Here is a 14445-nt window from a genome sequence, read left to right as displayed (position 1 = left end):
ATAACTTTGTAAACCAGCAATTTCCTAATGACCAAGCCATGACAGTACAAAATCACGCATGGGTAAAAGATCTATTCAAAGAACAAGAGAGACCAATAGATTTTAACGTAAGAGTATAAAAAGTTAATTGATGTGGCTTTAGAGTCAATATTCAAATTAACCTTTAAAAAAACACTTTTACTAACCAATTAAAAGGAACAAACTTCTGATATATGCTACAAACATGGACAGACCTCACAAACACTATGTAAAGTGAAAGAAGCCAGACACAAAATACCACATATTGCATGATCCCATTTACATGAAATGTCCAGAAAAGGCAAATCTATAGACACAAAGTAGAATAGTGGTTGCCTAGGACTTGGGGTTGGAAAGGAGAATGACTGTAAATGTGTAAGAGGGATCTTTTGAAGATAAAATGTTCTAAAATTGCATTGTAGCATACGACTCTGGGAATACGACTAAAATTGCATTGTAGCATACGACTCTGGGAATACGACTCTAAAAAAGAACAAATTTTATGACATGTAATTATACCTCAATAAAGCTGATGAAAAGAAAAAGGATACTGTCACTGGTCAAGTTTTGCTGTATTATCAAAGAATATCCACAATTTTCTGAAAAGGCTATTAAAATTCTCCTCCCTTTTCCAATTATGTATCTTTAAGCGGTCAGATTCTACCTGTGCTTCAATCAAAACATTACAAGAAATGAATTGACTGAAAAGACAGATACAGGAATCTAGCTATCTTCCATTAAGCCAAAGAGTTTTGCAAACATGCCAAAAAAAAAAAAAAAAGAAAAGAAAAAAGCCAGTCTCACACAAAAACATACTTATATTCACTTAGAATGGGTTATTTTGAAATAAATGCTTTAAAATTTTGTTTTCATTTCTAATATGGTATATATTGACAGATAGAACCTACATAAATGGAAGATCTTTGGGGTTTCTCAATAAACTTTTTAGAGCGCAAAGGCATCCTGAGACCATTTAGTTTGCGCACCATCACTATAAACATAAACATTTCAAATAAATGTGTGTCTTTTAAAATGCCTAAATGTGCTCAGATTATCTATATAAAGAAAATCACATCATTTTTAACTGAGTTAATCCAATCCCTTAAAAAGTCCATTAATAGTTCTGCAAAATAGATCTGTCTAATTGTTTTCAAGCAGATATCTGAGATTTCTTTTTAGAAGCTTACCATTTAGGCTGCGAATACACCTTATATCAAGGCTTCTCAGTCGAGAGTCGTCTCTTAGATCTAAATTATCTGATATGGTTTGAATTGCCAGTCTTGCAAAGACTAGATCAATCTTTGGAAAGATGCAAAAAAAGAGAAAAATATTACTTTTTCTCCTTCTAGTCCATTCTCCCCCCACCCACCCAACCTCAAAAGTATAAAGTTCTAATTATTAGTTTGGGAAGTTCTAACAAAATTTCAAAAAGATTATGTAGGCAATCTCACATGGGAAAATCACTGCAAAGTTGTGTGACAGTAATTAAAGTCACAAATTAAGGGAAAGCATTTTAATTTTAGCATATATGCCAAGCATTAAAAAGAACATCAAAATCTTATGAATGAATTTCTAGATAAAGATGGCAGATCCAACACACATTTACATTCACTCCCTCTTGAAACCCCACTAAAACACCAGTAAAAATTTTTTTTTTTAATTTAATTTTGTTTTCTAAAGGCATAACCCACTAGGATGAAGGGAATAAAAGGAGACGACAGCAAAAACTATGGAAGAAGATGGATAAGTGGTAACAGACTTAGCAGATTTAAGAAAGCAGAGATAAAAAAATATTATATCCAGGAAAGGATAGGTAGCTATAAATACATACATAAATAGAAAGGAACATTTAGAAAAATAAAAAAGTTATTCTTAGAAATTAAAAACATGACAGCAGAAATGGAAAACATTAGAAAGCTTGGAAGATGAGAAAACCCCCCAAAGCAGAAATATAGAGATGTGGCTGTTCAATATATAGAAAAAAGAGAGAAAAGAAAGGCAGGAAATCCAATAGAATTCAATACAATTTCCATAATTGAAAGGACAGGAATTTCCAAAGTGGAAGAGGACTACTGAGTGCCTAGCATATTTGGCTGAAAAGACATATACCAACGTACGTTACCATGAATTTTACAACTATGAAGCCCAGGAATAAAAAGATCATATTAAGTGTCCAAAGAGACAAAACAGGTCACAAAAGATGAGAAATCAATATGGCATCACACTTTCCCACACAGCATGAAAGGTAGAAGACAATGAAGCAAGGCTTTCAAAATTCTGATACCTAGAACTCTATACTCAGCCAAACTATTATTTTGGTGTAAGAACAAAATGAAGACATTTTACTTAAACACACAGGATCTCAAAAATATGTGCCTTTCACAGGAAGCTAGTGGATGAATGACATTAAAATGACAGTAAGTCAAAAAAGAAGAGAACTCTAGACAAAGGCAAAAAGAAATCCCAGGATGATAGTAAAGAAAGATCCAGGATGCCAGCTGTTTCTCCTTCATCGAGAACAACTGGTGTGGAATCCAACATGTGAGAAGACTCATATATTTTTTTAAGATGATAATGATGGAACACCTGAAAAATCTAAATCTATTTAGAGAAGATTCAGACAGCTAGCAGAGACTGACTTTTAATTAGTGTTACGTATAAAAACCAAGCAAACAAAAGGCAAAACAATTATTAACTCCCAAGAAACAAAATGCCACAAAGAACAATAATCTAGTATACTTTGTGCTCAGTTTCAAACATTATTTATAAGATAATAATGTAAACACTGAATATTGATCCAATCAAAATTATAACACAATTATTTTAGATTATAGGAACCAGAAGGGTGTCTATAAAAATCATGGGGTAGGGATGGAAGCTGGTTCATTTTCTATAGTGAGAAGTCAATAGATACAGGAGAAAAAAAAGTAAGAAACTATTTAAAAACAATTTGATTCCTTAAAATATGTGTCTTTGTTGGTCTGATTTAAAAAAAAAAAACAAAACAAAACTGAAAAAAGCCTTATGTATTAATTCAGTTGCAAAGTCAGAAAAAATATTAAACACTTACTTCAATTCCATCAAATTCAAATTTTATAACAGGTACAAAGGCATCTTCTACAGCCTACAAAAGAGGACAACAATTAAAACAGGTAAATAATCCTCTAAAGGTGTAATCCTTTCTCTATCCTTCCTAACTGCCAATGATGTGAATACCTTTGCTAAAAAGAAAATGTTCTTGGTATCACATTCCAAGTAAATAAGTGCTTTTACCCTGTGACTGTGTTACTTCAGATAGAGAAAATGTCATGTCAGTAATTAACTAATTTATTTATCCTCCTAAAGATACTCATCAGAAACTGGCAGACAGAACTGCTATCATTTGGGTACTCACTATTTGTTGAGATTAAACCTGAACACCAAATATTTACAAAAAAAACTAGTGTTGGAAATTAAAATATAATCAGAGCTCATGATTAATCTATTAATACAATGTAATTTAGAATCAGTAAAAATGTCCTCTTTCTGAGCTTTCTTAATCCCCCAACCTAACAAATTCTTAACCTCCTTCTCCATTCCCAAATGCCCAAATAATGCAGATCCTTTCAACTTACCCTAGCACTTTAGACTGCGTTAAAGCTATGTTTGTTTAGTTTCCCTAATCTCTCCCTCCCATAAACTATGTCTTGTTCATTACTGTATTTGTGGGACTAAGGACAGTATCTGACAAATCACTGGTGTTGAAATTTCATTTACTAAATGAATGGCTAGATATGCACACAGAGAGTGAGTAACTGAATCTTACACATACTAATAGCTATCATTTGATATGCATCAACCACTTATCAAATATTAGTCAATGTTAATGTCAATTATCTCATTGACCCTCAGAAAAACCTTTAAAAAATTTATCACTACATCTCCATCTTACAGCTTTGAGGAAACCAGGCTCAAAGAACACAGGTAACTTAAAATCTAAGAGCTAATATGTCGTAGATTCTAGATTCAAACCCAGGTCTGTATTAACTATAAAGTCCATGTTCTTAACCATCTGTTATTTTAAAAAGATATAGCAACTTCTTAAGTATATCAAAAATCATAAGCCCAAGTTTTTGTTAACAAGTTCAAAATATTAAATACCAGAGGATACTTACTCTTAAGTTTCTAATGCCATCTTGATGTTTCAGTTTTTCAAAAAAAGATTGAAAAAAATCAGATCTCTCCACATGTCTTGGAGCTACACAAAGTGCATCAATGTCAGCTCCTGTAAATCAAAGTATTTCTAATTAAGACTATATTAAGTATGCATTATATTTTTGTTAAAACACATAAAAACATTATGTTCAGAATATGTAAGATGAATACAGGAAAATATTAACAATGATTAGCTCTGAGTAGTGAGATGATGGGTTTTTCTTCTGTACTTCTAATTATGAATAACAAGAATTTGTTACTGAAAGTTTTTATCAGAACACAGAAAAGCAGTTACCTTTGGTGTGTACTCCAAGCCTATAGGAGCCAAACGTGAAAATTTTACCACCAACAGTAGCCACAACAGAAGGTGGGAGATTCTAAAATTAAATTAAATTAAGTTAAATTAAACAAATGGCATTTGATTGTTGAAATTATTTAGCATAAAAATTGCCTAAATACTACCAATATATAATATATTTGTCAACTTTGGGAAACTGAGATTTCTGAAAGTACTTCAGAGCTCTTTGGGCTGCAGCTTGAAGTAATGAGAGTATTCCTAGAGGGAAGACAAAACAAATTCATACCTACTATACATGCACACATCTCTCTTAAGAAAACCATTTTTTATCACTTGACCCTACTTGTCCCCTTCCAATTGCCTGTCTTTGACTCCATCCTTCTGTCACCAAGGAGCTCTTAACTACCAAACTAATGCACTTTCAGTTCTCTATAGTATCATACACTTAACTCATTCCACTTCCCCATTAGTTTCTGGGAAAAATACACTTAATTTCTTGATTGAACTTATGCAACCTTTCTGCAAGAAAGTGGTCATCTTGAAAAGACCTCCTTGTACGAGGTAATTTAACATCTTTATGAAAGCTTTTGGACTGTACCAGAACTATAAGGCTACTCTTCATTTTTCTCTGGAGCCAATTCTAACTTCCCATCAGGTATTTTCTACTCATACATCCTGGTCCACTTCAATATCCTGCTTAAAACAAAATATTCTTCCTATGATAAACCAAGTATCTCTTCTGATTTCTCTTTCTGTTCCTCATTTTCCTTAATACCTGTACCTAGTCATTATTCTTCTTGGCTTACCAATTCTTAGCTTATATCCCTACATGTCACCTCCTTTTTATTCAACTACTGTGCCCTTAATTCTAGGCTTTAATAGAATCTTAAGCTACCTTCTTGACCTCATTCATTTTCTCCTATTCCATTTTTTAGAAAATTCACTTGATGTTCTTACTCTATTATATAACTCTTCTGCTCAAACATTGCTAATGCATTCTTCTCTGACTTCTGCTCAAACACTGCTAACACATTCTTCTCTGACTACTTCTCTGACTAACTGATCCTTGGATCCTGAGAATCTCCACAATGTACTCTTACAGGATCTTTGTTGCCTTGTCTCCTGATACTCCCTTTTGAATCTCCAACTGCCGACATGTTACATAATCCAGTATCCTTTCCACCGCACTTGCCATTCTCCCCACCTCAAATGCTTGCCCATCTTCTCTGGGTATCTCAATACCATCTGTTTTTTCAAAGTTCAAGTTCCACCTTTTTCATGAAGCCTTCTGATGATCCACCCCTTCCGTAAGAAGCTCTTTTCCTTCTGTGCTCCTGCACTATTATCTTTAACTTTTTTATACTACATTTATTACTGACCTTATCCCCCTGAATACATGTTCCATCCCCTCAACTATATTTAAACTCCTTGAAAATAAGAACTGTATCTACTATCTCACTTGTTTTTTATAATGCCCAGTGCGAGCTTCAAAGAATAATATCCCTTAATTAACTTAATAAAACTAACTATGTAACAGGATATTATATTTGTTACTTCTTCTGTTGAATGGATATTAATGTTTATGACTACCACACATGATTTTAGAACTAGAAAGAAGTCAGTAAATGTATTAATATGAATCAAAAGGATAGAGAAGATAGGACCTTTTGGTTTACCTTCCTAATTTCTATCTTAGTTTACTTTCCTACTTTGAAAAGCAAGATTCTTGCATAATTAATGAGAAAGTGGTACACCGATCAAAGTAAAATATTTTTACCACAAACCACAGTATTTAACTAAAATGATCTGTTTGAGTTGTAGATGGCTTATAGCTTAAATATCCCAGTTGTACATGTAACAGTCAAATGATCTTTGCTCTAACTCAAACCCTTCTGATATTTTCTGGACTAAAATATGCACAAATCAAAGGAATAGTTGATACAGAAAATGAAAAAAAAATCACTTTATCCACAGTGGAAGATTAAAAAACAATTAAAAAAATATTTTTAATGATATTTTATTCACTTTGCTTAAAAAGAAAATCCAAATTATGGCAAAGTCTTAAATTTTTATGCCTAGAAACTAAATGTAAGCCAGCGATTGCCTTCTGCAGATTAAAGTATTAATATGAGTAACATGGGAGAAAAAGCAATTTAATAAAAACAAAAAACAAACAAAAAAAACCACCTATTGACCTTGAAACAGAATATTACCAGAATTTTCTGTTAAGTGTGAAGAAACCCTGAATAAAATTAGTTATTAACTTTATTAACTTAATAAAACTAACTATGTAACAGGAAATCTCAACAAATTAATATAGTCTCTTTTGTGAATAATACTACTTCATTTATTTCAAATGCATTCTAGAATAGGGATGGAAGCAAAGACCTTGCTAGAACCAAAATAGTTGACATAAAGACCACACAAAGTCATAAAGCTTATGATTTTAAAATAATTCTAGCAATTTGAGTGTTTGCACACCCATAGTATTTACGGGCTGATCAGAGAGGGACAACAGATTTCTTTAACATTTATTTAATGCCTGAGCTCTGTCCTGAGATTATGTAGGTGACCAAGACAGGTTTTTTTCTTATGGAGCTGATTACCTAGTAGCAGAAAAACAAACATGAATTTTTTTTTGTTTCTCATGACTAGCATTTCACCTGCTCAGAATTCAACTTATCTGAAAATCTCAACTACTGATAACCCTGCTGAGAGTTCAGAAATGAGTCAGAGAGCTGTTTGGCAGCAAAAGTAAACAACATAAAGACCATTTATTTAAACCTGATGACTGCAGACTTAGCAGAGTCCCTCATGACCTTATTCTGTCGAAAAGAACCAATTTTAAACATGTGCCATAGGCACAGAAAGAAATACTAAAATTTGAAAAAGAAAGAATTCTAACAGGTGTTTATTTAATTTCTAAATCCAGGTAGATTAAGGAGCAGAGAGTTTACAGAGAGACACACTGACTGCTGTGATATATTAACTTTCAGCTAACTGTTAAGGGAAAAAGATGGGAAAACTATAAAAATGATAAAAAGCAAACAAAACTTAAAATACAACAGTTTGGGTCACTCAGTGAAGGGGCAAATGGTATCACCCAGTTGCATACATCCTACTTTGATTAAGTACAGCCACTAAAATAATATTCAGTGATGATTCCCAAACATATGAAAATTCAATTACATCCAAAATCTCTAAGAAAGTAGGAAATATGTAACTTGTTTTAGAAGAGAAATAAGCTACTAGAGGGAAAAAAGGTTGCATAATTATAAATTAGGATCTGCAAACTCCTATATCTCAGGGGTCAGGCAAGTATGCAAATGGAGGGTACACATAAGAAACCCAGAAACTGCCTGATATATGACAGGTGCTATGTCAGAGAGAGCAGGACTGGTGGGGCCACAAGGGACTGGAGGGCAGGAGCCCAAAACCATTCAAGTCTATTCCTGCCTTGCACAAGGCAGGCCCAATGTTGCCAGATCTGGTATTTCACAAGATGTCTGAAATCTGGCTTTTAAAGTAAAATCCCTTGATATTTAAATTTTGGTACACCACATGTAATTCAAGCAGGAAATCTATATAGGATTGTAGCTAGACACTGGGGTAAATTCTCATTTATTTATCTCATTATCATTATTTAGAGACTTAACTGTCTAGAACAATTCATTACCAAGTATACCAAAAAGTCTATTTCAGATTATTCTCAACTCCTGCATCTTATTACTAGGACTAATGATCAGGACATAATGAAACTGAATCCAACGAGTTTAGAGTCTTACCTTACTCTCACTGACATCAGAAATCCATTCTTTTACTAAATTATTCAATTTACCAAGAACAACAAGCCTATAATAAAAAACAACATGCTTTAGATCAAAACTAAGAAAACCCAAAAACAGTATTTTAAAAAGTAGTTAAACTGTAGGCAGAATCTTTATGTTGGCACCAGAGTAAAAGCACATTATAAATAGGCTAATGCTGTCACATCTGTCAATACATGGCACATCTCTTTGATGCTTTGGGTCCCCAAGAGTTCCAAAGAAATGACGATTGTGATACTATGTGGGTCTTTGAGCTACCCTGAAAATTCAAGAAGTTTAATAAAAAATCAAAATTGCCTTCAATAAGTCTGCAGAGGCCAACTGAATTGTCAACTTTCTTGCCCTTACTATGGAATAAAATAAACTCAATGTGGTGATAGAGGTTAGCATCCTCCCATCTATAGTCAGAGATCTTTGGATAAATGAAAACAGGTAAATTAAATATTGGCTAATTTTTTAAAAAAGATTTTATTTGTTTATTTAAGAGAGAAAAAGAGCATGAGTAGAGGGAGGGGTAGAAGGAGAGGGAGAAGCAGCCTCCCTGCTGAGCAGAGAGCCTGATGTAGGACTGGATCCCAGGTCCCTGGGATCATGACCTGAGCCGAAGGCAGACGCTTAACGGACTGAGCCACCCCGGCTTCAAATATTGACTAATTTTTAAGAAATAATATTACTTGGGTGCCTGGGTGGCTCAATGGGTTAAGCCTCTGCCTTCGGCTCAGATCATGATGTCAGGGTCCTGGGATAGAGCCTTGCATTGGGCCTCTCTACCTCAGCAGGGAGCCTGCTTCCCCCCCACTTTCTGCTTGCCTCTCTGTCTACTTGTGATCTCTCTCTCTATCAAATGAATAAATAAAATCTTTTAAAAAAAAGAAAAAAATATTACTTAAAAACAGCAGTTTGATATTAAACCAAACTTTCAACCAATAGCATATCTAAATCCACATTAAAAAAAAGAAGAAAGAAGAAAAGTAGAGTTTAGACATCTCAAGGATAACATATGAAAAATGGAATTCCTGAGATGTCCAAACTTGCTTTTCCCTCAGCCTTCTCCGGGTAATGGAACTCTATCCCTTGAGGTGCTAAGATCCAAAACCTTGGCATCATCCTTAACCTCTGTCTCTCACATATATTCCAGTCATTAAACAACCTTACCTTTAAAATATATCCAGAATTCTATTTCTTATCACCTCCACTAATATCCCCCTTAATTTAACCCTCCATCCTTTCCTCCCTGGGTTTTTATCATAGCCTCCTAACCAGTCTCCTGACTTGTGCCCTCAATCCCTCTCAGGCTATTCTCAATATAGCAGCCAGAGTGACTGCGTTAAAACATGAGTAAATCATGTTAATCTTCTGCTCAAAAACCTAATGGCTTCTGATTTCACTCAGACTAAAAGCCAAAACTTATACAGTGACTTACAAGGTCCTAAGTGACCTAGCTCTCCCTCCAAACAACTTCCCACCTCAAGTTCTTTGAGCCCACATTCACCCGTTTACTTACTTTGCTCTGGATACCCAGGTTACCTTACTAGGTAATTCCTTACATATAGCAGGTACACTCTGCCTCTCATCTTCTGCTAGAGTGCTCTTCCCTCAGGTATCTATATAGTTCCCTCTCTCACTTTGAAATTTTTCCTTAAATGTCAATAAGGCCTTTCAAATAACCTCCACTTCCAGCTTCATTTTTCTCAGCAGCATATGTCATCTGTAACATTCTGTTTATTTTATTTATCTGGCTTATTGTCAGTCTTTTCCCATAACCTCCACCTAAAATATAAGCTCTAAGTGGGCCAAAATTTCTCTTCATTTTGTCATTTTTTTGCATCCCTTGGCAGGGGCATGGGAAGTACTTTACATTTGCAGAATTAATGATTAAATAACGTACTATGAAATATTTTGCATTTTTAAATGACATACCTGTGGTTCAATTCTTCCTCATCTTCAAACACTCCAAATGGTTTCATAGCATCAATTAATTTCTGTGTGTAAATATGATCAATTTCTTTGGGACATGCCAAACTAATTGGAGAAGTGATTCCATAATGCTTTTGTTGACGCTGGCTGTCCAGCATGGTGTTTCTGTTCAAGAAAAATGAAACAGCAGAAAAAAATTTAAAGTATCATATCATACTGATATAGTTAATCTCTCAATACACTCATTAATTTAGCTACCTTAAAAGTTTACTTAGTATTAACAGTTGCAGCAGGCGTTTTTTTTTTAAGGGGAAAAAAGGGTATTTTGTGTTTATTTTGATGAAGGGCTATTCATACTGCCTCCAGCTTTCATGGTTAGGATGTCTTTTCAAGCCAAAAGCAGCATGTGTTGGCATCAGGACAACTGTGCCAGCACCACTTAGCTCAAATGCAAAAAGCCTGAATGGGAGCTGGGCCAGGGCCACCTCCACTACACCCTGTGGACTTAAGTCAAGTACCATCTATATTCAATCTTTGAAAAGCAGTCAGCCACTTGAAAGAAAGCTCTGAGTAATAACAATGTTCTTTCCCCCTCAGGAAAGAAACAAAAACATCCCATTAGAAGGTCCTTGTGAAATATCCTGGCTTTTAAAAAGAAATCGAGACTCTATTTGTCCTTTAGAAACTTATATTAACATCCTTTGCTCAAATCAGAATTTATAGTCCTAACATTTTGTAACTCTAGTTAATTGTCCTCTTCATTTAGATTGGTACTCAGACCATTTTCACACTAAATAACTACGACATTCTTTATACTTTTATTGGCACAATACAAGCCAACCTCCAAAACATTCTAGCTATCAGGAAATTATAGTCTTGAATAAAGTACAATCGCTTTCAATAATTTCCAAATAAATTTTGGGACCAACATGGGTTAGTAAAACTTTTTATTTTGCTAAGAAAGTAAAGCAAAAATAAACATACGCAATAACCAACTAAACCTACCATCTATCTTCACCATTAGATGCTGAGGACCATTAACAACGGTAAGAATGTAATCTCAAAATATAAAAGAAGTCTTTTAAATGAATAAATTAGCACAAAAATAATAAATAATAATAATAATAATAAATAACACACAAAAATACAGTAGTGATTATTTTTTAATTTTTAACTGGTCAAAAATCTTATTGCTACGAAGTTCTTAGGCATGCTCTTTAGCTAAAGATTTCATTAGGTAAGGAGGGAGAATCAAATGGAAGATAAAATAACCTATATATCCTCTGAAAGGATTCAAAGAAACAAAAGGGAAACACCAATACCAGTGACTTTAATTTCTTTCTGGTATTAATCTTCCTGTGGAACAAACAAAATTTCAATTAGCTATTTCAAGTAACTTCTTTTTAAAGATTTAGCTTTTTGCCTCTAAGAGAGCTATTTTAGTATTGTCTGTGTGTGTTTAAATATGTATGGTAAATGGATGGGACAGACTGATTATAAGTGCCATTTTACAGGTAAGCACCCAAGATCCAAGAGATAGGAAGAGCCAAAATCTGAACTCCAAGACCGAAGATCTTTCTACCACTCCATTCTCCCTTCAACAAATACGTCTGTTCTGCTACTATGATCTTGGGTCCCCCTTTCTTATCTATGTGATGAAAAAATTGGTTATCAAGCTTCCTACCCTACCGGTACTAGATAGCGCATAAATTCCAAATCTATGGTTCTGAACCTCCCTCATCTGGAGGGGAATAGGAGGGAAAGCCGACCAAAAGAATCCCACATTCCCTTCAACTCATCAATTTCACTTATAAGTAAACACCCTAGAGAAATTCTAGTACAAGTGTACAAGGAAACATGTACAAGATTGTTCACTGCCATACTGTAACAGTAAACACTCAGAAACAACCTCAGTCACTAACAGAAAAGGGACTAAGCTAAAGTGTATCCCTACAATGGAATACAATACAGTCGTTAAGATGAATTAATGAGAGTTGAAAATATTAACACGGACAAAGTTCAAAGATACTATGTTGCACTACAGAAGTTGCAAAATGACAAGTATGAAACCAGCTATAAAAAGCTTAAAAACAAGTAAAACAATGCCATTATTATGGACACTTACATATGTTGTAATAGCATTTTTTAAAAAACAGTAATAAACATCAAGTTCAAGACTGTGTGGAACTCTGGGAAGAGAGGTGAATGGAATAGGAGGAGGTAAGAGAATGCTTAAAACGGTATCTGTAATGCTTGAGTTCTTTTAAATAAAGATATGTATGTACACACACACCCACACACACATAAAGAATTCTATGCTTTGGGAATAGAATGAATGGTGGCTACACAAATGATGATTATGTTATTCTCTGCATTTTTCTGGTTAAATTAAATAATTTCCTAATAAACCAAAATATTAGGAGCGACAACAAAATCCTGCCAAACACGGAAACCGTTTCTGACTTATCAAAGTGTGAGCAGGAGGTATAGACCGCTAGTAGATATACGGTGGGTCGGTGGGGGAAGCTTGGGAGGGCGAAAAGATCCTAGCTTTTTATTAAAACGAAACGCATGGGCTGGGATAGGTCATTCACTCCTGAAGACCAGGAGACAGCCGGTCCGGAGGGAGGAGGGGGAGGTAGGGGGATGGTATTTGCGCCAATGCAGACAGGAGCAGAGACGGGCTCAGACAGTGCTGGGGGCAGGAGAGTGACCGACAATTTCTCCCCGCGGACACCCGCGTCTCTCCGGCCGCTCCCCCGTCTGGGGCGTCATCCAAGGTGGGACAGGAGAAGGCAGATGGGGACTCCAGGAGTCCCCGAGTCTGTGCAGGGGTGGCCAGGTGAGCCGCCGGGTGTAGGGGAGGTGCCCTTGCCGACCGGCCAGAAGCGGGGAAGGAGACCACTCGGGCGAGCTCCCGGCAAGGCGCGAGGGGAGGGAACGGACACCGGGTCCCGGGCCGACCACCCCAACCCACCCCTCTCTGCTTCGCCCCCAACCGCCGTCCCCCACCACTTACGCAGACATCTCTTTCATCGCTTCCTGCGTCTCCCACACCGGCGAGTATCTTTCTCTCTGGAGTCAAGTTCTTGCTCTTCCCTTCTCCTCTTGTCGACTTTCCCCCGGTCGCTTGTAGCTCGCTTGCTCGCTCACTTTCTCACTTACTACGGCCGAGGCATCCAACCGAGTAGTGAAAACACCACAAAACCGGCTCTATTTATGACAATACAGCGCGGCCGACGCCAATATGGCGCCGCTTCCCAGCCTGCCCCTCGCCCGCTGCGGCCCCGCCCCTGGAGGCCTGGACCCGCCCTCGACCCCGCCCCCTCCTCCTTTGGGTCCCGGGAGGCTTCGGTGGCCCCGCCCACAGGGGGCGCGAGCTCTGGCTGCAAACGCCGTTCGAAAGGGAGCGTTTCGTCCCCTACTTTGTCCGTGGGACTGTCAATCCAAGCAAACCGCTTGGAATGTGATTAGGAACATATTTTCCTTGTTTCACTAATGAAAGACTATGTTTTTTAAAAGATCACAACCTTGCCTAGCAAATACTAGTTTAACTCTTCCGTTATCTTTCACCTTTAATTAGTCATAATCATACGTAATCAATCAACTCGTGGAGATTTTGTCGTGATAGGGTCACACCAAGGAACGTGTGACTTTACAATCATCCCAGGGAAAACCAAGCTTGTAAATGGGAGGCTAATCTGTTCATTTCATCTCTACCTCCCCCTGATTTATGACATTCTGGCAGTTGAGGTGGGGGTTGAAAGGACAATCGCTAGCAGTTTGCGATAGGAGGATTAATCCAAGAAATAATTTAATATACTAAATCATTACAAAGAAAAGGATGTCAAGAAGCTGCCTTTTCTCGGAATGTGACTCAGAGCCATAGAGGCGATTACTTATAAAATTATTCATTCATTCATTCATTCAAAAATATTTATTGAAAACCAAAGGTTATTAGGCACCAGTGCTTTAATGGAGCCTAAAACCAGATGTAATCTTTAACCTTACGAAGTTTGGAATTTAGTGAGGAAACAATCAAATATAAATGATATTCTTCTGTTGTAGAACTAAAAATACCTACTGTGTGTCAGGCACTAGGGAAACTTAATTCCTGCCCTTCACAGTTCACAGTCTAGTGGAGGAGGACAAACATACACAGAGATCACTGAAATATAGTTGGGGCCAAGA

At 36.2% G+C, this 14445-nt stretch overlaps 1 protein-coding gene across 1 annotated transcript in view; it reads right to left on the bottom strand.

Annotated features, from left to right (window-relative positions):
• The window catches only part of PAPOLG (poly(A) polymerase gamma), a 32128-nt gene extending 18596 nt beyond the window's left edge, over positions 1–13532 (bottom strand). The window contains exons 1-7 of the mRNA XM_004742010.3: positions 13274–13532; positions 10258–10419; positions 8296–8362; positions 4508–4589; positions 4173–4282; positions 3089–3142; positions 1206–1317 (exon numbers count right to left, since the gene is read on the bottom strand). Coding sequence (XP_004742067.1) covers positions 1206–1317; positions 3089–3142; positions 4173–4282; positions 4508–4589; positions 8296–8362; positions 10258–10419; positions 13274–13290 — 604 coding nt within the window. The 5' untranslated portion in view covers positions 13291–13532. The remainder of the gene's footprint in view (positions 1–1205; positions 1318–3088; positions 3143–4172; positions 4283–4507; positions 4590–8295; positions 8363–10257; positions 10420–13273) is intronic.
• Between the last annotated feature and the right edge of the window lie 913 nt (positions 13533–14445).

This window comes from Mustela putorius, unplaced genomic scaffold, assembly GCF_011764305.1.
Source record: "Mustela putorius furo isolate JIRA1106 unplaced genomic scaffold, ASM1176430v1.1 tig00000224_pilon_pilon_pilon, whole genome shotgun sequence".
Lineage (NCBI taxonomy): Eukaryota > Metazoa > Chordata > Mammalia > Carnivora > Mustelidae > Mustela > Mustela putorius.
Note: the sequence above shows the minus strand (reverse complement) of the source record. Positions and strands in the feature narration are given on the sequence as shown.